Here is a 24,639-nt window from a genome sequence, read left to right on the forward strand (position 1 = left end):
GCCATGAGTAAGTCACATAATCCATCTGAGCCTCAGTTTTCTCATCTGTAAAACAGGAACAATATAATATAATATAATACCTTGTATACCAACTGAAATAGTGCCTTAAAACACTTTGCAAACCTTAAAATGTTACCTTAAATGTCTTTTATAGGATTTCCCTACTACAACAGTAAAAACTAGAATTTCTATCCAAGCTTCTTCATCTCTAATATCTTACTGGTCCTTTCATCATCTGGAAAATAGGGAGTAATAATTCTCCTAATTTTTCAGCTGGAAAGACAAGCCCTGAGGACTGCAGTGATGTCCCCAAGGTCACCCCTTCTGGATCATTTACCTCCTAACCTTGCATTACCTCCCCTTACCTCAATGAGATTTTTCTTTCTTTTGAGTTTTTTCTTCTACATAATGGGATTATTGCTGTATAGAAATAGAAGAGGAGGTATAACATGATCTATGATTCTTCCTTCCCCCAAAGAAGGAGAGCGTTCTATTCTTTATTTTGGATATTGTAATAGTCAAACCACCTGTTAGTTGGGGGGGGGGTGTATAAGCAAAATTACGACTGTAATGATTATCTAGGCAGCTAGGTGGCACAGTGGGTAGAACACTGGGCCTGTAGTCAGGAAGACCTGAGTTCAAATTTAACCTCAGACACTCACTAGCTGTGTGACCCTGGGCAAGTCACTTAACCTGTTTGCCTCAGTTTCCTCATCTGTAAAATGATCTAGAGAAGGAAATGGCGAACCACTCTAGTATCTTTGCCAAGAAAACCCAAATGGGGTCACAGAGTCAAACATGACTGAACAACAACAAATTATCTGTCTTATTTTTGTTTATTATTGGCCCATTCAGAACAAAACCATTCCTTGGGATCTTGCTGGCTACTTAGAGCTATGACTGAACCATAGTTAGGAAGAAACCCCAGGGTTTTTACAAACTAACTAGTCTAACCAAAGAGAGGGGTTAAAGGCTGAGAGCCCCACATCTCCAAATTCCCCTCAACAGGAGCACCATTCATCTCTTTGTTATGTATCTGAGGTAGGGTATCTTGGTGGCTCAGCTTAGGGAGGAATTCTGGTAACTCTTTTGACCATTCCTCTTCCCTCCCCTTAATGGAAGATTTCTGGAATGAGCATGGCACAAACAGATGAGACTTTAGGGTCCTGGCAGAACAGGAGACACTTATGGTATTCAAGTGACATGCAGGGCCCAAGGAGAAAGAAAAAAAGGTAAAGACAGGCAGAAGAGAGAGATAAGGGAAAAAAAGATGGAGGGGATGATAGAGACAAAAAGACAAAGGCAGAAGGGAAAATAAAAAGAAGAATGGAAATAAACCAAAACTGACCCCAAAATGGGTGGAGGGGTGGAGGAGAAGAAGAAATACAGAAAAGAATACATAGAACAAAGGCACAATACAGACTAAAGCAAAAATGGAGGTGAAGATAGGGACCTGAGATAAAGAGGGGAAAGACAAGGGAGATGGATGATTGAGATAGTGAAAACGGAGAAAACCAAAATGTAGAAACAGAAGGAGAGGAAATTGAGACAGAGGAAGTGGAAGAGAGTTAGCCTGGCAGAGGGAGAGAGACAGAGAGATGGAAAAGGATAGAATGTTACGTAGATAGAGTGAGAGGCAGAAAGACAGAGGGAAAATATACCGAGGGAAAGACTGTGAGATAGAGATGAAGAGTCACAGTGCAGGGAGAGAGGGGAAAACAAATACACAATGGCTCAGATACAGTTTGGGAGAGAAACAGAGTAAGGACAGAAGACTCTCGTCTATGGCCCCTCCAGAAGTATTAGACAATTAGATCTGAACTCTAACTTCTTTATGGGATGGTGTCTGCTTTCCCCTAGGGCCAAGAGTAGGGTTAGAAAGAGGGACATGGAAACAAGAGAATTGGGGAAAATGAGGTGGAAAGGAGTGTTGGAAGGAGCCATGTAGCCCTCTCCTCTCCTGGATTTCCACTCCCCTCTTAGGCCAGCTGGGCAAGAACATCACTTATGAGATTACCCAGAGTGGGAGGGAGGGGAGTAAGGGATTGAGGTCATGGCACTTGGGAGATCCCCAGAGATACCTGAATATAGAAATGCCTAGACAGGGAGACTATCAGAAAGACACAAAGATAGTGGTAGACAGCGATAGAATATCACACACAGGTGAACTTTAGGAAGGGAGAGAGATCTGAGGGAAGAGGGCTGAAAATCACTGCTTGAACCTCTTTTTCCAATCTTAGGAGATGGACTAGTTCGGACACCAGAGGATCAGGGTTCTAGTCCCTTCTCTAGGGCTCTTGGGGATTTGGATGGGAGTGAGTGGGGGAAGTTTCTCTTACCTGTATTAGCTGAAGAGAAGGCTCTTGTTCCAACGAGAGATACAAAGAAGATTTGAACCCAGAGACTAGTACAGTTGAGAAAGCTCATTCACCTAGGGGAAATAATGTTTTTGGCCTCTAGATGTTGCAGATGATGAAGTTCTCGTGCCGATGAGAATAGAAATGGAGACCACTCTTCCACTGGGACTAACTTCAGAAGGGATAAATCTCTCACTCCCAGGAAGCCATAGTCCTTGGGCCACCAGGTAGTTGCCAGTTGGCCCAATGGAAGAGCCAAGACTCTCTCTCTGTCTCTCCAGGTGGGAGCTGCTGCCTAGACCACCCCCAGTTGAGGGGATTCCAGGACGGGAGCCTTAGAGAAGGAGCAGCCGCAGTAGCAGTGGGAAGAATTTTGGGAGGATGACAAACTCCACGAGGGAACAAAAGCCAACCTAGGCCATTGAACAACGACCCCCTGAGGACTGGAGACCCTTGCAACAACAGCTGCAGCAGCTGGCAGGGGGGCTGGGACCCTGAGCATAACAGCTGCAGCTGTTGCCATAACAACAGTGGGAGCAAGGACGGGTTCCCTGGCCCCTGGAGGAGGGACAGGGGGGGCCAGGGTTGCAATGGGAACAGGTAGAGGGGTGGCTGGGGCAGGGAGGATGGGGACAGGCAGGACAAAGACTGCAGAAGTCAGGGCAAGTGGAGGGAGAGCAAGCAGGGCAGGAGGTGTGAGAACAGGCTAAGGGCAGATAGGCACAGGATGGGCAAGGAAGAAGAGGGCAGGCAGGACACAGACAAGCAGAAGGACAGGAAGGGCAGGGACAGACAAAGAGAGGGTAGGGAGAACAAGGGCAGGCAGGAGGTGGACAGAAGGGACAGGGACAGGAGGAAGGGAGACAGTGAGCAGGAGAAGTGGGGGACTGTCTAGGGAGAGCCTTCTTGCCCTGAGGCCCCAAGCGCAGGCCCAGAGAGAAGTCCATCCAGCAGCAGAAGCAGCACAATGGGGGTGTTGCATGGGGGGAGAGGAGTGATCAAGCTGGAGAGGAGGGTGGGACAGGATTAGTCCTGAGCCAAGCTGAGCTGAGCTGATCCTGAGTGGAATAGCTCCGCCCATCTCTTCACCCCCAGATAGCCCTTCTCCCTGACCCCTAGGTTAATCTCGCCTCTCTCTCTCTCATTTCATCCCTGACTCTAGACAGGTAAAGTTGCAGAAGGGGCCTGGACTGAGGGAAGCAAAGCAGCTGCTCCCCCTAAAACCCTCAGACACCTGGGGCTCCCGGAAGAGCACCCCATCTAGGTTCCCTCCCTCCCTACTGTGAAGGCAGGGACAGGCATGGTTAGGGACATGGCACCCCTTTGGTGGTTTTGAGAAGGAGCTAAGTCCGAAGGAGAAAACCGAGAACTGAAAAGTGGATACCAGTAGATCTTGTCCTTGTTGGAGATTAAGGAAGACCTCACTGAAGCCAAAAAAAGGTTCAGAGAGTGGGGGGGTAGGAGAAAAGGGAGCAAGATGCCTGAGTTCTGGGAGTTTCCAGAGCGGGGAAGTCCCAGGGTGTGGGGATGAAGGTGCTACAATGGCCTCACCCAGCACTCTGGCCTTGGGGGATGTAGGGCATAGGGAAGAAAATGGGTCAAAGCCATGTTAGGAGTTAACCCTATTCTTCCCATGGCTTTCTCAAGTTCTACAGCAGCAGAGTCAGCAGAAAGCCTGCCTGCCTTAGGAGGAAGCAAGTTACAATGGGAAAATCACTAAATCAGGAATTAGAAGAGGTGGGTTCAAGTCTTGCCATTTAATTGTTGTGACCTTGGACAATATTGTTGTGTGACCTTAGGCAAGCCATTGTTTTGGGCCTCGAGTGAGGTGTGAGCTAGATAATCTCTAGGGTCACTTTCAGTTCTAACATTTCTGAACTTTTAGTGCTCCCCTCTGAAAAATGTTTCAAATAAGCCCCCTCTATTCTCTCCAGAGACCCCAGTAGTGTCCAGAGGCTGAAGTAACTGCTTCCTGGTGGACAGAAGAGAGGTAACTTGACATCCACCCTATTCCCCACCCCTCCACATGAAGGGGGGGGCAGGGAACGACTGCTTCCCTGGCTTCCAAGCTTCCTACCCACCTCAGTTGTGGAGGGAAGGGAATAAGCATTTATTTAGTGCCTAGGTGTGCCAGGCACTTTGCTGTGTGCTTTTTACAAATATTATCTCATTTGATCTCACAACAACCCTTTGAGGTAGGTGCTAGGGTGGAGTAATAGATATCTCTGTAACTCATGGTAAGAAATGAGGTGTTTCAGCAGGCTAAACCCTACCGAAGAGGACTTAGATGTGATAAAAAGATGATACACACACACACACACACACACACACACACACACACACACACACACGAGCATACCTAGAACACAAACTTTCAGACAAAGAGCCACAAACAGTTAAAGACATGGCTTTACACTCTCATTGAAGATGCAGCATGTAAAAGACAGGTTGGGACTCATCTAACTTTGGGTGAGGCAGGCTATGAAAGAAGAGAACACTTTTCTGCTTGATAGGGGCTCCACCTGGACAGAAGGAGATGACCTGATCCAGAGGGGACTTGCAGGCTGAAAGTTAGTAATCCTGTTTAGTTCCATACCAAGGGACTCCATGGTTTTCCCCTCTGGACCCCTGTTTTCCTTTCCTGTATCTTGGGAAGTGGAGTGTGAGGAAGAAAAGATTCATACCAGGACAGGGTCAAGGACAGGACCCAGGCATCCAAGTCTCCCAACCACTTGCTCTGGCCACTAGAGGGTGCTCACTAGCCCCTTTGGAGCTGAAAATTAAACTTGGACATGGGGAACAGGGAGGTAGACACCCCTCTCCACCAGCTATGAAGGATACCTCCTGAGCTCAAGGCCAGCTGTCCCTCTAGTAACCAGATGGAGAAAAATGCTCTAAACATAGCCTGGGATAGGACCTGGAGTGCAGGAACTAGGCAAACAAATAAACATTAAGCACCTACTATGTGCTAGGCACCACCAGACTAAGAGCTAAGGATACAAAGAAAGTCATAGAATAGTTTCTGCTTTCAAGGAGCTCATAGTCTAGTGAACTGTGAAGGGAAGAAGGGTGGGTAAGTGATGTTATCACAAGACATCCCTGAGGGTTTGTGACTTTTCCCCTATCATATATATATAGATGTACCTCCTGGTTGTGGAGGGGGGAGCTGGCAGAAGGAAGATCAGCAAGTTGGCAAAGAGTGAACAAGGAGGCCCCTAAGTCTGGCACAAGCCTTGGCGCTGAGAGCAGACCAGGGAGGCAGGGCTATATTGTACAAAACATGTTTTCCTCTAACTCTTCCCTGGTGCTCTTTCCCCTATGGGCTTCAGTGCCCTAATGATTCCCTCAGAGACCTTGGCAGAGTTCCAGCCTTATGTGCATCTCCCTATTCCCCCAAGCTGTCAACTGCCTTTACCTTTACCAAGGGAGCACTGAAAATGTCCTGAATAGAGGGTGCTTCAGTAATGCCAGTCAAATGGCACCGGTTGAGGAGCCGAGGTGTTCTTGGTGGGGGGTACTTCAAGGTGTTCTGTGTCTCAAACACATTGCTTCCCTGGTAGTCATTTATTCTTCCCCTTTCTTTTCTATCCTAAGCTTCCCAGCCCTACCCCTTTCCTCCTCCTACTCACTGTTCAAGGTCTGGGGTTCCCTTCTTTGCCCTTGAGATAGGAAGCAAAATTTTTGCTTATATAGTAAAGAAAGACTGAATGAGTTGAACACCTAGACTCTGCCTCTTTCTCTGCACTTCAGAATGGGAGTAGGTTAAATCTGGGGAGCAGGAACAGGAGGCTAACTACTAAACTGAGGCAGCCAGAGGAGTCCCCCATGACGTCATTATGTCAAACTGCATCATTGAACGAGTTTACCACGACCTCAAGTAGAAGGGCTAGACTTGAAAAGAGTGTTGGAGGAAGAGAGAAAGGGGAAGGGGAGGCAGAGAGCTGTGTCATTCAGGGTCTCTCATTAACTCTCCCTCGTGAATAACCAAGCCGGTGAACCAGAAATTCTGGCTTCCAGCCTCCCGGGACCAATAGGGTGAAAGGCAGCTCTAAGTTTTGTGCCTCATTCCTCTCTTCCCCCTCTCCTTCTCTTCCAGCCCCCAACTGGCTCTGTTTGCTTTGACTTCAGGCCAGCGCTACACAGACCCCCGTTGTTGGGCACTCCCAAGCAAGGTGGGAGTGGTGCGTGTGTATGTATCCCTAGAGAAGGAGCCTAGATAGAGCAGGATTGTCAAAGCCAGGGGCTGCTCGGACTAACTAGAGATGGAGGAGACCCTTAGGAAGTAATTAAATCTAGAGTCCAAACGGTGACACGCAGACTGTAGTTGCCTCTGCAGTCCCCTCTCTTTTAGCTTCCTCCTGTCCCTGCCCCCACCCCGGTCGTTTGTCCCTTTCCCTTTCTCTCCATCGTGGTCTTCCCATTCCTGCTGCCCTCCTTTTGGAACAAGGCTTGTTCTGCCCTAAGGTTCCTCCTGGTAAAGAGAAGGGAGGGCTTGTGGTTCTCCGGTGGTGAGCTGGCCCGAAGGTGATGCCTAGGGAGGAGATCCTGGGATGTGGTGCCTGGGTTTGTGTGGGGATGCCCGGGAAAAGGAGGGGAGAGGTAACGGTGTCCCCGCCCGGCTCAGAACAGGAGACTCATTCACTGTAAACCAAGTACAGATGTGCCAGGGAAGCGGATCTAGACCGCTTTTCCAAACCGCAGCTGGGTCCCACCCTTCTGTTCTCTGCCCCCCTCTCCAAACTATACTGGGCAGAAAGAGTTAATTGTGTAGAGAAGCCCTCTCCCCCCAGGACATACGCGGGGGCTTCACCATATCCCTAGCCAGGACGCCTGGGTCCAACTCCTAGCCAGGATGCTTAGGTCCAACTTCTCTGAGAGCCCCTCCCCGCTCCAGCGTGGCTCCCAGAGTAACCGAGTAATGTCAACAGCAGCCGTGGCCGCTCCGGGGACTGGGCCCCGGGAGTACTGATTCCTAGCTCCTCCCCGCCCCACGGACCGAGAGAAGACGTAGTTATCCTAGCCTCCAGCGTCTCGTTCTCCCGGGACTGAGAAAGAGCCCCTCTCCTTCACATTACTTCAACAATCACTAGCAGCCCAACGACCGAGAACCAAGGAGTGAATCCGAAATGGAAAATGTGATGGTACCCAGGAGTCCTAGTCCCTGACTCTCCAAAGTCTCCTATCGAGTACCTATAGGACCCTAGAGAGTAATTAGTGGGAGAGGGAACAAATTCCTTCGGGCAGCGTCCCCCAGACCAGTTTCCACAACCATCCAGTGAAGCCTCCCCTTTTCTTAGCGCTCCCCCTTCAAGAGGTGGATGATTGGAGAGAGGGGACTCAAGGCGGGGCCTAAACTCCCAGAATCCCACCCCTTCTTTAGGCTCCTCCCTCAATGTTTTCCCCTTACCTTCCCCTTCCCCCAAATCCAGTAACTGGGTCTGAAATGGGGCAAACCTCCTTTGTCACACTACTGGAAATTTAGTGTGTGATTGCGATGGACTTAGACACACAGACACACTTACAAATGCCATCAGACAGTGACAGACACACCCACTCACAGTCAGTAACATTTATGGAACACACATTGTATGCTGAGCGCATACACGCAGAGACACCCTCAATACTCCTAAACTCTGGCCAGTCTTTCTCACACCCGACACTCCTCCCACATCCCACCCACTAGCCCAGTGCCCTGGTGCCTCCCTCGCCCGCTTCCTACCCCCCATTCTTTTTTTTTCAGATCCAACACTGGAGGAGGAGAGGAACATACAAGCGAACAAGGGACTCAGGCGCCCTGCCTCCCAGAGGTCATTCTTTTGAGGGAAAGGGGAAAGGGGTCTTCATGCTAAGGCTCCAACATCCCCCTACACATCCTCACCAGCCAAACCAGTTTGCCCCTTAAGTCAAAAAAAAGTCTGACTGGGATATTTGTTCCCCCCCCAATAGATTGTAAGCTCTTTGAGGGCAGAGACTGTCTTTTGCCTCTTCTTTTATCCCTAGCTCTTAGCACATAGCCTAGCACATAGCAGGCGCTTAAAAAATGTTCTTTGAAATTGAATCTAATTAGAAGAAGGGAAGGGTGGAGAAGGAACCTCTGATCTAATGGGGAAAGCAAAGGTAGAAGTGTGTGTGTACATATGTAATTGAACGCTGGCATGACCCTGTCACTGCCATTCCCCCAATGTTTGGGGGTGTGTAGTAGCCATCGCCTCCCCCTACATTAATGACACACAGTGAGCAAAAGAGGTTGGTATGATGGATAACCGGACAGTAACCAGCCAAGCTAAACTATCCCTGCCCCACCCCATCCCCTAAAAACAGAGAAGTAGGATAAAGCAAAACTCGGAAAGGGGGCTGGCATCCTGGCACCCCAGACACTGACCTTCTCTGCCCCTAAGCCATGCCTATTCTCCCCCGGGACGGAGCAACAAAGGCCAAGAGAAAGGGAGGGGCAGAGACACAGGCGTCCCCGGCTGCCCCGCCCCCCCCTTCTCCCCAGCTCCCCCCTTCTCCCCAGCCCCAGGGCACCAGGGAGGGAGCTGGGCCCGGGCAGCCGTCCGGGGAGGGAGGAGCGAGAGCAGGAGGGGGAGAGGGGGGCAGGGCAAGGAAGGGAGGGAGGGGAGGGGGGAGGGAGGGAGAAAAAGAAAGAAAATATTTTCCGTGTCCCCGCCTGCGGAGTCAGTGTGCGGTTTGGGAGAAAATGTGTCGGATATTTTGGGGCGGTCACGTGGGCGGGCAGGCTCCAAGAGGCCCCAGGACAGTCCTAGTCTAGAGCCTGTGGGCCCCCCCAATATCCCCCCCGTGACCGCGAACCCCTATTCTAGCGCCTGCCCATCACCAAGAGCGTCCAATTCTGGGACCTCCAGGCTTCGAGGATTCCCCTTCTCCCTCCCCCTCCAGGTGAGTCAGAAGGAAAAGGGGGCTGAGATGCCTGGGTCCTACAATGGGGGGGAGGGGGGCGCCCGGGGGAGCAGTGGTCTGGGAAGGCTACCTCTCGGGTGCTTGAGGGAGAAAATCTTCCCTGCCTTTTGAGGGCTCACCACCCAAGGAGGGCATATCGGTGCTGTGAGAGGGTGAACTCTGGGATGGGAGGAGAATCTATAGGGTTGGGGAATCTTCATGGTGGGGAAGCTTTATCTTACCCTCTCCCAGAACTTGGAGTGGAAGGGGCGACCAGAAGACCTTGGGGCAGATTATGACCTTCCCCCCTTTCCCCTTGGGGGTACTGGAAGCAGGGAGTTATTTAGAAGAGGGATTGTATGGAGAATGATTGTGGGCTTTGTTCTCTCCCCCTAAAAACCAGGGAGGGGGTGCTGAGCTCCAGCCCTGGAGCAGCTGGGGAAATGGTCATTTTAGTCAGAGAGGTTCTCCTCCCCTTTAACACTGGATGGAGGGATATGAGGGGCAGAGATTTAAGAGACAGTGACAAGACCAGAGTGGAGTAGGGTGGGAGTTGGAGAGAAGTGGGGGAGCCTGAGTGTTAGGGGACCGGGACTCCTGGGTCTAAGGATTCCATTTTCCCCCCATTTCCATAAGAGGGTCTAAGTCTGTACTTCATACCCCCCCACCCCTCCACCCCCCCCTCAACTGGTTAGGTTGAAAGAGTTTCTTCTGGGTCCTTCAGGCTGAAAGTCCAGATGGGACTGAGAAAGGCTGGAAGACTTAGGTAAAAGACTCCAGAGTCCTATTTCTCCAGCCCTACTTACTGACTTTTGCTTCTTTATTCCTAGCAGTCACAGTCTAATCCTTTCAGCCTTGCCCAGTATGTAGGAAGGAGTGTTTCAGGCAGCCAAAGGGTAAGTGTGCGCTGTCTGTTTGAATGGGGAGGAGGATCAGGGGATAAGAATGGGGGAAAGAGGGGTAGGACAGAAAGTCGGAATAGCTGGATCCAGTACCTAGTCTGATGTCCAGGGTAGCTGGAGTCTCACTCCCCGAGTCCAGAAGGATTGCTCCTTTCCAGCCATAGATTAACTTCTGGGGAGGGACATAGGACTTTTGAGGTGAGGAAACCTCACCTGTGCCCACATTTTAGAGGGAGGTGAAGAGAGGGCAGTATTAAGGAAATGTAGCTTGTGCCCCCTCCTTGTCAGGAGAAGGGAGCGGGGATAACCTCCCAAACAACACCCCTTCCCCCCTTCATACACCATAGCTCAGGGCTCTGGTAGGGAGTGGTGGGCACGCCCCCTTCTATCCCCCCCCTGGCACATCCCCCCCTGGCTCACAAAGCCACCTAACTGGCACCTCCAGTTTCCCCCTGCCCCACCCTGCCCGTGCCCTCCGATGCCCACACACATTCCACTGGCATTGCCTGCCTTCTCCTCTGGGCACTGCCCTTTCCTGGGGCCAGTTTAGTGTAAGGAAGACACCTGGGGATGGGAGTGGGTGGGACCCTGGGGTCTGAGCTCCTCTGAGGTTGGCAAGGGGCCAAAGGAAACACCCCCATACCCTCTGCAGCAGCCAGGGGGCCTAGGCAGGAGGCCTAAGGATGCCTGAATCCTTCCACTGGGATTGTGGATGGGGTCATGGAAAAAGGTGGTCGTGTTTATTCAGGGGGGGTGAAGAAGGGGAGGGGGGAGAGTAGTCACAAGAGCCTCTTTGTTCCACAAGCTTAGCTGGACTGGGCAGAGAGACATGTCCCCCCTTCCCATCCGCCCTCCATCCCTGCCCACGCCCACCCCCCCTCACTTATAAGAGAAGCTGCTTTGTAAAGCAGCCCACCCCTCAACTGGGCTCACTCTCTGGGGTGAGATGGTGGGGTAGAGGGGTGAAAAATATTTCTTTCCAGACAGCTCCCCAGGGAAACCCAGGTGTCTCATATCCAACTCAATGCTTCTCTTTACTCCCTGTGCCACCCCTTTCCTGCAACCCCAAAGTCCCCCCACGCCACCTTGGACCTGAGGTTCCCATCTGCAATGAATGAAAGAGAAACTAAGCTCCAGAGATGAGACATAGGCCTTTCCTAGCCCTGTCCCCCATGACCATTTCAATGTCTAGGGAGATGAGGGGCAGGCAGCTCCTATTGCTTCGTCTACAAACCCCATTTTCTAGGGAGACCCAAATATTTGAACACCTAGGTCTGGGTTTCTACCTTCCTGTCTCCCATTCCAGGGTCCCTTCTCTTTTGACCACTGTCTAGAATCTCATATGTGAGGGGGAAGGAATGAAACCAGCCTAGGAGACCCTGGGCATCTTGGCTTCAAGTCTAAACTAGGGACAGGGAGGGGTAAGGGGGAGAGCCTCTTTCTTCTTACACTTGGCATCAAAGGGGTTAATACAGTTGGAATGTAGCCCAGCCTGTTGGGCTGTGGCCCAGGGGCCTCTGGGAGCCAGGACTCCTGGCTCCACCTGGGATAACGAGTGCAAGGAGAAGGGGAAAGGAAGAGAGATGGGGCCCCTGAGGTTGGAAGGTCAGACTTCTGGGTATATGGGTGTGGTGCAACATGAGTGTGGTAGGGGGTGTCCATGACCAGGTTTGAGGACCAGAATGGAAAGATACATTACTGGGGGCTAGAGTCCCTGACACAGAGGAGAGATAGATACATGCACACACAGAGTTAAGAGACGGAAGCAGAGGTAGAAGACAGATAAACTAAGGGTTGTAAAAATACAGGACAAGCAGATGCCCAGAGATGAGAGATAGTAAGAGAAACAAACAGAAAATAATAAATATGAAGACTGAGAGATCATTGTGGTCCCACAAATAGATGCTGCAATGAAAAGAGAGAGATGCAGGAACCCTTCCCACCTCTGTCTCTTTCTCCCATTCTCTATTTTCCCTCTTTTGTGTCTGTCTCTCTCCATCCCCTCCCACTTCACACTCCTAGGAGGGGATACCCTGGGCTCTGCGAATAGGCCTCCCACTCCCCAGCCAAAGTGACCAGAGGCTGCAGGAAGAGAGGGAGAGCCTAGGAAAGACTTAGAAATGGAAGCAAAGGGAGAAAAGGAAGGAAGGAGATAGAAAGAGGCATTTGGGGGAAAGTGAAAGGGGAGAAAATGGAGAGTTGGGGAAGAAGTTGAGGGAATTTAGAGGGGGAAGGGAGTTAGAGGAGAGAGGGAAAGGGAGAGGAGAGAGAGTTAAAAGAAGGGGGAAGGAAAATTGGGAGAAAAGGTGTAAGAATTTAAGAAAAGGGGATTTGGGCAAGTGTGCCAGAAGGGTAGCTGAGGATGATTTGAGTGTGAAATGTACACAGATTAATAAAGAGATAAGGAAACACAAAGGGGTCTGAGAAATAGAGACGGCTTGGGCTTCAAAATAGAGATAGACTTATCCTCCTCCATTATTATCCCCAACTCATATGTCCTGAGGCCTGACCCTTCACCTCCCTCCTTCCCCAGCCTCATCTCTTTCACCTACTTAGGACAGACAATAGCCCCAGGTCCCCAGTCTGTTTTCCCCAGGAGTGGATCTAGAGGGTGTCTCTAAGCCCCAACACAAGGCCCTTTCTGTGTTTCCCCTAAATTTCCAAGGGCTCTTTACTAGTAGCTGCAAATTGGGAAAGTGGCTGCCCTGTGAGTGAGGCACCAAAAGGGTATTTACAATCAAAAGGTGATCACCCCCCATCTGACCTTTTCTCTTCTTTTCCACTCCAGGACCCTTGGAGCCCTGGTGGTCGGGCTGGACAGGGTGGGCACGGAGCCTCCCGGGCCCAGGCGTCGGGCATGGGCGGGGGGTGTGGCTGAGGGTCCCCCCCGCCCATTGCAGACCCTAGAGGGCTCAGCCACCCATGCCACCGCCATGGCTGCCAATAAGGATCGTCTGTTTGTCCCCAGTGCCCTGGGACCTGGGGCTGGTTTCCCTGGGACGACAAGCTTCCCTTTCACCTTCTCTGGGGGACTCCGGGGATCCCCACCCTTTGAGATGCTGAGTCCTGGCTTCCGGGGCCTGGGCCAGCCTGACCTCCCCAAGGAGATGGCCTCTCTGTGTGAGTCTCAGGGGCTATAAGGGAAAAGGGAGGGGAAGGGGACACAACAGGGAGATTGGAGGGTTGTCAGATATGGGGTGTCCAATTGAGGCAGACTTACACAGAGTGGGGAGATGGTTACCAAGGTTCTTGGGCCCCCAGGTGGGAGAGTTAGGTCTGAGAACCTGGGGTACTGAAAAAAACTGTTCTGATAGAGTGTTTGGGGGGTGTGTGATGTGGATCTGGGTCATGTGGAAGTAGTTATAATGAAGAGGGCTCTTGCATGCAAATAGGTTGGGAAAAGCAGAAGAGGAAGAACTGGGGGTTTGAGAGGCTGTCCTCCTGGAGCCTGAGAAGTCAAGTCACGGGCACTTATTTGTTGCTGAATAATAATACTTGACACATTTATATGGCAAACAAAGGTTTGCAAAGCGTTATATAAGCATTATCTCATTTGCTCCTCCCAGTGAACTCTGTGCAGTAGGTACTATTGTTATTGCCATTTTACAGATAAGAAAATTGAGGTTTGTAGACTTGCCCCAGAGTCATGCCACTAGTAGGTGTCTTGAGTCGAGATTGGAACCCACATCTTCCTGACTCAAGGTCTAGCATCCTATCACCAAAAAGGAGTCTGGGAGTCAATGGCGGCAGAGGGGGCTAGGAAGCCAGTCTGGGGAGTGGTAATCGTTTTCTGGGTTAATGGGTTCATTCTGTGCTTCAGGAAAGTAGGCCCTTAAACAAGCCAAAATGGGAAAAAGGAGACCCAGGATTGAGACTCTGAAGGTGGATGAATTCATCCTTCCAGGCTCTAGGATAGGGTGGAGGCAATCCTATAAGAGAACTTTATATTTAAACAGGAGAGGTGGGGCCCCAGATAGGGGGGTGGTGTCCTCAGATTGTCTTCCCTCCCTTCTTTGTGGGACTTGTGCCCCTTCCCTCCTCTGGGGCCTGGCACAATGCCTGTGTGCAGTGCAGATCCCAACATGCCCCCCTACCCTACCCACTTTGAATGAAATCCTTGGGTTCTGACAGTCATCTGGTCCTCTCCCATTCCCCCCACTGACCCTAAACACACATACATTCCAGCCCCTTCTACCTGTGACCTCTTCCCCTCACCCTCTCCTAGGCAGGTATGCCTAGGGTCCTAGGAGCTAGGATCAGGGTGGAATGGGGTTATAGAGAGGCACAATGGGCAGGTGAGACAGAGAGGGAGACCCCACACCAGACTAGAAAGAAGAGAGACAGTAAAGGGAGGGAAAAGCAGAGCAATGAAGAGAGGGACGGAGACAGAGATAGAGTCAGAGAATCCTGGATAGAGAAATGAAGACATAGTGGGAGGGGGTGAGGGAGAGAGGGGAGCCCTGTGTTTGAGGAGGGGCCACTGAGAGTGGTGTGTATGTGTGTATGGTGGGGGGAAGGAGGGAAAGGGGTAACTAGGCCAGGCTGGCAACTGTACTGGAAAGAGTGAGCTCATCTGGAGAGAGCAGACATTTTGTGTGTGTGTGTGTGTGTGTGTGTGTGTGTGTGTGTGTGTGTGTATGAGTTTGTGTGCCCGTGTGTGGGTTACATGCATACATGGACATTCATATGTATTGTTCGTCCACAAAAAGGACAAGCGGGGGTAGAGGGTGAGCTAGGAGGTTTGTGACGAGCCAGTTGGCTATGGGTCTGATGGATTAGGTATGCCTAAAAAATGGTGAAAATATGTGGATGGCATGCAGGTGCATGAGAAAAAACAATGTATCCTCTTTGTCAGGGGCCCAGTAGACCTCTCTGTGCCCCCTTTCTATCTCTAACAAGATTTTAGGGCTCTGGATTGTGAAGGCCAAGACCCCTGCTCTGTCACCATACTTATTGTAAAATCATGAGGACTTTGAATCCCATTCTTCCTAGGAATAAGGTGTCTGTATCTTAGGAGAAGCAAACGTGGAGCTTAAGAGCTGGAAAATAAACTCTTTGGTAGGGAGTGGGATGATGTAGATGGGCAAGAGAGACAGGTAGGTATGGGACTGCGAGATTCTAGAGCAGGGATTCTTGTCATGGAACCCTTTGGCAATCTGGTGAAACCTATGGACTTATCAGAATAAGGCTTTTATATGTATAAAATAAAAGATGGTATTATAAAAGAAAACCATTATATTGAAATAGTTATCAAAACATATTAAAAAAAAGGTTCATGATACCAGGTTAAGAACCCTTATTCTAGGGAGACAGTCCAGAGATCTGGGAGCCAGGAATCCTGGGTTACAACCCAAGTTCCCATTCCATAACCCTGTGACCCAATCTCTGGTCATATTGCTGTTACAAGTCAGGGTTTAGGGTTCAAGGTGGGGTTAAGGTTGGAGAAGGGGTCAGGGACCAGCATGGGCCCCCTTTCCAAAGGCAGCCCTGAAGCTCGGGGCAGAGAAGCAGGTTCTGGAGGAGGCTCTGGGAGCTGGGGAGAGTTGGGGAGGGTGTGGCTGCTGGGGACAGGCCTGGGCAGAGCTGTGGTGGTTGGGGGTGGGAAAGCCTGGGCCTCAGACAACTTGGGTGGGGGAGATGCATGGGAAAGCTATAGTGGTGGGAGCAAAGAGGGAAACAAAAGGAGAGAAGAGGAACCATGTGCTTTCCTAGGGAAGCCCTGGGCAGTGCTGAGGGTTCCCTCTTCCCTTTAGACCCCAGATCTCTCCACCTCCCCCCTCCTACCTCCCCTTCCATATTTTGTCCCATGTACCAATCTCTGGCTTCCTTTTCCTCTATTCCCAGTCCTTTTGAGAGACAAAGATCAAAGATTGGCGTGGAAGGGGCATTATCTCACAGCTGCCCAGATCTGATGGTGTTCACACTTTCTCAGAAGCCCAGATCCTTAGCCCCTTTCAGAACCCCCCTTTTGGTCGTTGAGGTTCTGCTGTACTAGCTAGGGGCCCACTGTTGGGTTTAAATGGGTGAGATGAGTCTAAGGGAGCCAAGGTTGGGGGAGGTTGGGGGAGCACGTGCTAGGCTGAGGCATGTAGAAGCTTGTGTGCATGTGAAGACAGGGAGGACTTCATGGATGTGTGTGTCCACAGACGTATTTCGCTGTGAGAATCTAGGGGTTTGTGACTGAGGGTGAGTGAATTTCTGAATGTTGAGAATGTATCAGTATTGCACTAATGTTAACCCAGGACAGGGGGGCAGAGTGTAGTGGGTGGGAAAGGTTCTCCAAAGGTCTTTCTCCTGCTGGGGGGTGGGGGTAGCTGAGTTGTTAGGATCTGGGGATTTCATTTCACAGCTAGGGATGTCTCAGTGCCCTGCCCAGCTCTATGGGGTCAGGTGAAGGGGCACATAAGACACACACAGAAAACAGAAGTGAGAATAAAAGGAGAAGGGAAGCAATCAGAGGGATGGGTAGAGAGACATAAACAAAGGGAAATCCTGGGGCAGAGAGACAACCAGGATGATAGAGTCAGGAAAGACAGAGACAAAGGGAGATAGAGACTCAGATACAGAGGCAGAGAGTGCAAACAGGAGGGTGAGGGCACTGGGCAGGCGGCCTCAAGGAAAAAACCCCAGACTACCGCCTCCTTTCCTTCCCTCCCCTTCCCTGCTCTCTCTCCTCCTTCGGCTCCAGCTCCAGGCCGACACAAACGGGGCTTTGATTGCAACAGGAAACCTCTTCGGCGGGGGGAGCTGGGCAAGCTGCCGCCTTTGGGGCCCAGTCTGCACCCCCCCCTCCAGCCTCTCCCTGGCCCCCCTCTATCCAATCCTTACCATGGAAGGCCCCTATCCCAGTCCAAGGCTCCCCACCCCTTAGTCCCACCTCCCCGAGCTCCGGAGACCCCTCCCATTGCCTTGGGCCATCCTCCCATCAGGGGCTGCTCCAAAACCCAGGTCTTCTTCCCTGAGGCCGTGCCCACTTTGCCCTAGAAGACCCCCCCCCAATAAACTGGAAAAGAGAAACAGTTGATCTGGAGTGAAGATTGGGGGGTGAGGGATAAAGAAAGTTTTCTCTCCCCTTTTCCTCCCGACTGCATGTCAGCTAGAATCCATCTGTGCCAGGAGTAGTGTTGGGGGAAGGGCAATGATGAGGGTAAGACCATTCAAGACCCATAGAAATTATGGCCTGGATGGTCACTTTCCTTTTGGGGGGAGGGGAGCAGATACCCTGTTCCCCTTCTCGTATGTGTGTGTGTGTGTCTGTGTGTGTATGTGTTTATGTGTGTGTGTGTGTGTGTGTGTGTGTGTGTGCCATTGGGAGGCTTGTGAGGAGGAAGGGGCACAAGAAGAGGGGTGAGTCAGGCAGTGTGCCCCCATCCCCCCCCCAGGCTGGTGGAGAACATCTGGTTTTCATGAAATGCTAGAAGAGTAATGGGCCTAATTGCTGCAATAAGGGCAGGGGGAACATTGGGGGTAAGGGGGGAGTTGAGCAGCTCCCTACCCCTTTCTCCGTCACACCTTTCCCCAAGGCTGTGAAGGGGGTGAGACTAGGCAGAGTGCCCTAGTGCCCCTCCCCTCCTGGGACCCCCTTTCTTAGGAAGGCAGGGAAGGAACTCTGAAAGGGTGATGTGGAATGGGGAGCATCTGGTGTTGGGAAGAGGGGGGCTGGTGAGGGTTTGGGGCTTTCTGGAACCCTCCTCCCCCACTCCTGTTGTGCCCTCCTCCCAGTCCCCCTCCCTGTGGCCTGGCCACTTCTGGTTCTAATTACCAACCAGGCGGGCCTGACTTAATTGGGACCTTTCGGGAGAGGAAGGGTGGAGGGGGAAGGGTGGGGGACTGACAGCCTGCATTGAAGAACTGGGATCCCTTTATCCCTTCCACCTGGGTTTTGGGGAGTCAGTGTCACCCCCATTTTGGTCCCCACACATAAATTTATGTTTCAAGAATATTCAGGGGACTGCTGTGACTCTACCCCCTATCCCAAACCCTGCCACTGGCTCAATTCCAAGTTAAAAAATACATCACCAATTTGTTGGGGGTGCCCCCAACATGAGAATGGGGAGTTAAAAACATGATGGGGGAGCTTACCCTGGATTGGAAAGAGGGCAGCATCCCCTTCCCCGTTGCAGCCCCAGCCTCCTAATTCACTCAGCACCTTCCGCATAGTTTGTCTCACCTACCCAGTCCCCTCAATCCACCCATCTCCGTCCCTTCTCAGTCTGACTATCCAGCCCCCCCGAACACCACCTTTATCTCCCCCCTCCCCACCCTCAACTCCCAGCATACTGTGGCACCCCTTGCTCCGCTCTGCGCTCTGTCTTCCCAGTCTTGTCCCCAATATTTGTCCTCTCAAGTCCCTTGCACCCCTTAACTACACCCCCCCCATTGCATCAGAGATTCTTAGAAAAGCGGCGCCCCGCCCCGCCTTGCTGCTGCTGCTGCCGCCGCTGCCTGGGCTGGGGGGGGGAGGGCCAGCAGCGTGTGTGTGTGTGTGTGAGTGTGAGTGTGTGTGTGTGTGTGTGTGTGTGTGTGTGTGTGTGTGTTGGCGGGGGGCGGACCAGGCCGGGCGGCGCTCCCACTCCCTCCGCGGCTCCCAGTGAGAGCCAGGCTGACCGAGCCGGCTGGGCAGGCCGGGCGGCCGGGCAGCGGGGCGGGGCACTGGGGATGGATGGGGTGGGGGAGGGACAAGGGGGGGGCAGTTTCCGGGAGTAGCAGCCGCTGGCGCTGTCCCGGGGCCAGGCCCCCCCGACTCCGCCCGGGCAAACTCTTGACGTGGACCAGTTTCCCTCAGCCCGCTCTGCCCCAGCCCCCGTCCCCCCCCTCCCCAGCAGCTCCTGGTCCCTCCTTCCCAGCCCAGGGTCCCCAGCAGCTCCAGGGCTCCCTTCAACCCTGGGTCTCCCCATAGCCCCATACCAGGAGGGTGACTGATGCTGGGAGGAGCGGGAGGGAGCGATGAGGGTCACTGCGAAGTGGGGTTGCATGTGTACATGGGGAGCAACCCTATGAGCTGGGAGGAGGGCACTGGAAACTTCCGAGGGGCATTTGTGATCTGGGAGATAGTTGTGATCCTGGGGGCAGTTAGTGGTCCTGAGGGGCACTTGGTGACCTTGAGGGGGAGTTCATGTTCCTGGGGACAGGTGATGATTCTTGGGGGAGGGGGCATTTGGTGGTTCTGGTGGACAGTATTGATTTTGAGTAGAATTGGTGATCTTGAGGGGCATTTTTCATTTCAGGGGGACACAGTGATCCCAGGGGGGCAATTGGCAATACTGGCGGGCAGCATCCTGCAGGGGTATTTGGGGGAACTTGTTTATTCTGGGGGGGTAGTTGGTGAATCTGGGTTGGGCACTTAGGAATCTCTGAGGGGCACTTATGTTGGAGAAGCAATTATGGAGCTCTCCAGGGGTGCAGTTAGGACCCTAAAAGCAGGGGACTGAGAGCCTGCAGGGCAGTGGGAGTCTCGGCACGGACAGGAGCCGTGCGTGTGTATGGGGGAGGTGGTAGGGTTGGAGGCGTTAGGCGATCAGGGACCCCAGAGCTTGGAAGAGGGTGCCCCCGGGGCTGCGTTGTTAGTGGGGGGTGGGGAGTGGGAGAAGGACGCTCGCGGGCGGGGCAGGCGGCCGGCTGGGCGGGGTCGGGCGGGGCCGGGTCAGGGGGAGGTGAGCGCGCCGGACCGCCAGCCCTGAGGGGGGTTCCCGGAGAGTTCACGTCGGGCGCGCGCTTCGGCCCCGGGACAAGGAGTTGGTGGGGAGGACGGCAAGGAAAGGAGGCGGGGACTAGAGGAGGCAAAGCCCGAGCCGCAGGAATGTGCCGCGAGCGAGCGCGGAGCGGGAGCGCGCGTCGAGGGGTGGAGCCTCAGGAACCAGCCGGGGGGAGGAGGGGAGCGAGAGCTTCGGACCCGGGCTGCGAGCGCTGGGGGCGGGAGGATGTCTCCATCCTTCCTTCCCTATCCCTACTTAAGTCCTAGCTCTCTTTCTTCCCTCGGATTGGGTTGCAGGGAAAGTGTGGCTGCTAGGGAAGAGGAAGAGTGCATGCCCTGTCTCTTTTCTTGCCATCGCCTCCACCCTAGGCACGCGCGTGGGTGCAAATTACGGGCTTCCGTACAGTGGACTGGGATTCATGGGATGACCTTGCACGCGTGTTTATGTTTGCATATGCGTGCGGGCATGTGTGTGCATTGCCGAATATGTGCATATGCGTGCGTTCCAAGATGTGTGTAAGCATGGATCTATGCCTTCATGCGCGCGCGCTCGTGTGCGTGTATATATGTGTGTGTGCGTGTGTGCGCGCTTGACTCTTCGTTCGGCTCCAGCTCGGTGCCCGGCCCCCTCCGCTCTCCAAGCCCCACCCCCCTCCACCCCTCCGGGCTTCGCTTTTACAAAAGGTCTCCCCTGTGAGAGCAGCCTCGGCGCCCGCCCGGAGTGAGCGGGACCGCAGCTGCCGCGGCTTCCAGCCCCGCCCGGCCCCCCTCCCCCTTACTGGGGATCACCCCCCCCACCCACGCCTCCCCCCTATGCAGCCCGGCGACCGGCACTAGCACTCCCCCGCCTCCCTCCAGTAGCGGGGCGCTTGCTGGGGGAGGAGGGGGATTGCCCGCGGGTCCCCGGCACCCAACCTCCCCTTCCACCTCCTCCACCCCGTCCACCCCGGGGCCGCGATGTACGATTGCATGGAAACGTTTGCCGGGAGCCCCAGACGGCTGTACGGGGCGGTGGGGCCCGGGGCTGGCTTGCTGCGCAAAGCCAGCGGCAGCCCCTGCTTCGCCGGACTTGAGTCCTTTGCTTGGTCGCAGTCCGCCAGTCTACAATGTAGGTACCGCCTGGGACAGAGGTGTGGGGTGCAGGAGAGGTGGATACTGGCCCTTTAAATGTTTTTTTGGGGAGTGGACTTAAAATAGATGTCTTGACAAGGGCCCTTTAAATCCTTCAGTGTAGTAGAAAGGGGGATACTGGCTGTTTAAATGTGGGGGCCCCCAGAGATTTCTTTGGGTGTGTGCAGTTGGTGTATAGTAGGTGATTTCCATAGTGGGTGTATAAGCCGGAGTGTGTGGTTAGTGTCGCTTAGAAGTTTTTTGGGGGGAGGGGGGAGACCCTGGTGTTTATTTGTGTAATTTAGAAACCAGTCGACCCTGCTCTTGGAGATCCTGAACACTCAGCTCAGCTGAGGAGTGTCTAAAGTTTTAAGGTCCCTCAGTGGACCCTTGTGATTTGATATTGGAAATGTGGGTGACAGTTATTTGCAGTGTGTGTTTGTGACCTTGGGAGTGTGTGCGGTTGGTGTGGCTCACTCAGTATGTGCCTGGGTGGTGTGTATGTGTGTGTGTGTGTGTGTTTGTGTGTGTGTGTGTTAGTTTATTCCTGTATGTGTCTCTCTGCAGATTGCCTCCCAGCTCGCCCAATGGAGTGGGTTTTGCCTGTGTGGATGTTTGTGGCATGAGTCTGACGGAGTGTGTGACCCACAGTGGATGAGGGGGTGGGTGGTTTTGGAAAGTGATACGTGTGAGAGTGCATCCTGTCCCCCTCCCCTGTATGTGTAAAGGGATGGTTGTGTAGTACCGTGAGTGGGGAGTGAGCTGGGGGGAGGGGGGTAACCCTGGCCTGCTCCTTCCCACAACTTCAGGGGGGGGGACCCTGTAGGGGTGGGGGGGGGTGGGGTGCAGTGATGATGGGCACCGAGAGGGCAGAGTTTCCCTCTGGGTCTTTTCCATATACAAGTTTGAAGGAAGCACAGTCAGAAAGAAATGTGTGTGCGTTGGGGGTGGGAAGAAAGGCTAGTCACAGAGAGGGGAAATTTCTTCCTCAGTGGGGCCCCAGAATATCTATCCTGCCCTCCTCTGGTGAGGGGTGGGATAGATGGAGGACTCTCGGCTGGGGAGGGAAGACTGGGGCCCTGGAGTCCCCTTCTCCAGAGCTGTAATAAAAAGCTGGGACTGGGAGGCAGTAAAAATGAAGTCCAGATGAGAGGCAGCTTTGAAGAGTGGGCTGCAGAGCCTGGAGGAGGGGGTGGGCCAATTGGAAGGGGGGGCTCAGAGGGAGCTGGAGGCTGTGACCTGCCCCCCCCCCCCCCGCTATTCACAATTTCCATAATGCCCGGGTCCCTTTAGGGAGGGGGAGGAGGGTAAGGGTGATTGGGGATAGGGAATGGTGAGGATGGGGGCGGGAAGAGAGAAGGGAAAAGGGCAGGGCGGACTGGGGGCGCTGTGGGAGTGTGCGAGCCCGGTCACCGAGCCCAGAGCCCCCGCCAACGCGCCTCACTCCTTGGCACTCAGTAGTGCTGTTTACAAGTTCAGCCGTTTTCGGTTCCAGAGCAGAGCTGCTCAGATCTAATGGCTTGACTGAGAGGGGGGGGGGGGGGGGGGGGTGGAAATTAAGGGAATTAGATGGGAAGGGATTGGGGGGTAGGGGCTGAGAGAGGTTGGGTCTTGGCATTTCAGGGATGGTCGAGGGGAGGAGGGGTATGTCCCAAACCTTCCTGGGTTCTCAGCTGCCCCATCACTGCCTGGGAGAAGGGGACGGATGTACTTTTGGGCTGGGGGTAGGGAGGTCAGGAGGGGTATTCCAGGAACTAGTTTTGTGGAGTTAGGTAAGGCCTTTCTGTCATTTCAAGCAGGCACCAAGCTGCCCCTAGGCATTGACTGACCACTTCCTCTCTTCACCATTGTCATGGGGGCGGTGCTGGCTCTTTGCTGTTTACCCCCTAACAGCCCAGGGTCCATCTGGCAGTGGGTGCCAAGCAGTTAAGGAGGGCTAAGGAACCTGGTTGGACAGCTAGGAAGAGGGCTGAGTTCCAGGACTTACTGGGTCTTTGGGGGTACTTGTTGGCTGTCTTAGGAATGGGTGTGTATGTTGTTAGCATGCCACTGTGTTGCCTGTGAGTGTATTTTGAGTCTCTCTTTTGTCTTTTTGTGGGTCTTTCTGGGCTGGGGGTATGGGGAGCCAGGTGGGGGTGGGTGGGTGTGTGTGTGTGTGTGTGTGTGTGTGTGTGTGTCTCAGAGCCTCTGTGTGTCTGACTGGGAGGAGGTGTGGGTCTGCTCCAGAGCCTGGGGCTTCGGAGTGCCCTGGGCCTCGCAGCTGGGAGCATTTACAGCGGGTTATAAAGAGTTTGTTTGAAGCTCTCAACTGGCTGGCCAGGAATTTCCTCAATTTCAGCAATTTGGACTTTAAAAGGCAAAAAACCCAGAGCCCACCAACTCCTCTTCCCCAAAAGAGGCCCCCCTGATTCTGCCCCAGCCAAGCCTTTCGTGCCTAGGGGGCCCTTGCTGGGGACAGGGCTGGGTCCAACATTGGTTAGGGTCTCTGGAGCAACTTCCCCTCCCCAAATGGGTTCCTGCAATCACTAGCTTGTACTTTAGGGTTTGGAGTTTGGGGTGGGGGGAGTAGGGGAGGGTTGTTACAAGGGTACTCAGGCAGGTGTGATGGCATCACCCAAAGTAGAAAAACTGCCCCCTAGGCCTGTCTCCTCGAACCCCCCTGCTTTGTGGATTGGCTGGCACTGCCCCATGCCGGCTTGGCCCCACCCGGGGCCCTTTCGCAAGAGAGGAAATGAGGCAGCTCTCTGAGGGCAAGGAAGGCGTCAATGCCCGAGGTGAGCACCCAAACCCATTCATAGCCCAGTGGGCCCAGTTCATCCAGAGTAAAGTGTGGTGGGGAAGATGGGCCTGGGGAAAGAATTTGGCAGTCCATCCCCCTCCAAGATTCTTAGCAGCAGCTACAGTCCCAGCCCTCAGTTTTGAATAGAACTCAGGCATCCTCCTCCCCATCTGGATTCTTATGTAAATGGGGGGGGGGGTCAGGTCTCCCTTCCCCCATACCACCCTCAGGGTGGGTGGAGCCAGGCTGAAACCCAGTAATTTGGCTCTTAGATGTTCTTTTCATGCTTACCCCTCCCTTATTGGATTGGGGACCAATCCCAGATGGGCCCCAGTGGGCTAATGCATCTTGGGTTCCTTCATTCACTGACAAAGCAGGGTTCTGGGTAATTCTTGCTCTAATTGTGAGACTCCCTCAGATCAGCCTGAGCTACCTAACGCTTGGGAATGGGCACACACACATACACACATACACACCCCAAATATAAAAAGCAGTCTTGTCTCCCTCAGATTAATTACTACGGGTGTAGAAGTGAGTAGTGTCTTCTCACCCATTGTGAAGTGGGTTTGCCCCCACTTTGGGAGCCTTGTTTGGGTGTTTTTGAGTTCAGCAACTCTGTAGTGTAATCAGGAGTGGAGAAGCGTGGAAACAAACTGTTCAAAGAGTCCTTCCTCCCTCATTACCCTTCCTTGCATGCTGCTGCATGCCTTCCCAGGCACGTATGCCCCACAGACTCCCAAACATGCTTCTGTGTACATGCCCCCCTTGTCTCTACTCTCCCTGGGCCCCATTTTCAGCATCCCACCTTTTCAGGCTTCTCCTCCTCTGAACTCTAGCCCCAGGCTTGGAACAGTGTCTAGAGTGTCATTGCACATAGTAGGTACTTACTCATGCTTG

The 24,639-nt window shown here is 53.2% G+C and overlaps 1 protein-coding gene and 2 long non-coding RNA genes across 7 annotated transcripts in view; 2 read left to right on the forward strand and 1 right to left on the reverse strand.

Annotated features, from left to right (window-relative positions):
• Positions 1-10,869, reverse strand: LOC114040322. The gene is made up of 3 exons (XR_003568762.1): positions 10,253-10,869; positions 2,340-2,431; positions 1-45 (listed from the first exon to the last, which is right to left on the reverse strand). It is a non-coding gene; the product is annotated as an uncharacterized LOC114040322 (long non-coding RNA).
• Positions 3,428-8,855, forward strand: LOC114040320. The gene is made up of 3 exons (XR_003568761.1): positions 3,428-4,094; positions 4,292-4,347; positions 8,098-8,855. It is a non-coding gene; the product is annotated as an uncharacterized LOC114040320 (long non-coding RNA).
• Positions 9,014-24,639, forward strand: part of RARG (retinoic acid receptor gamma) — a 23,167-nt gene continuing 7,541 nt past the window's right edge. Inside the window, exons 1-4 of one of the 5 annotated variants that reach the window (XM_027858386.1) lie at positions 9,014-9,257; positions 10,088-10,153; positions 12,948-13,279; positions 23,603-23,737. In XM_027858386.1, the coding sequence (XP_027714187.1) occupies positions 13,093-13,279; positions 23,603-23,737 (322 nt within the window). In that variant the 5' untranslated portion in view covers positions 9,014-9,257; positions 10,088-10,153; positions 12,948-13,092. Of the gene's footprint in view, positions 9,258-10,087; positions 10,154-12,947; positions 13,280-20,703; positions 20,962-23,602; positions 23,738-24,639 lie in introns of those variants that run through there. The other 4 variants (XM_027858387.1, XM_027858389.1, XM_027858388.1 and 1 more) reach the window with 4 other exon arrangements.

Source organism: Vombatus ursinus, unplaced genomic scaffold (genome assembly GCF_900497805.2).
Source record: "Vombatus ursinus unplaced genomic scaffold, bare-nosed wombat genome assembly UNPS02012958.1, whole genome shotgun sequence".
NCBI classification, from domain to species: Eukaryota; Metazoa; Chordata; class Mammalia; order Diprotodontia; family Vombatidae; genus Vombatus; species Vombatus ursinus.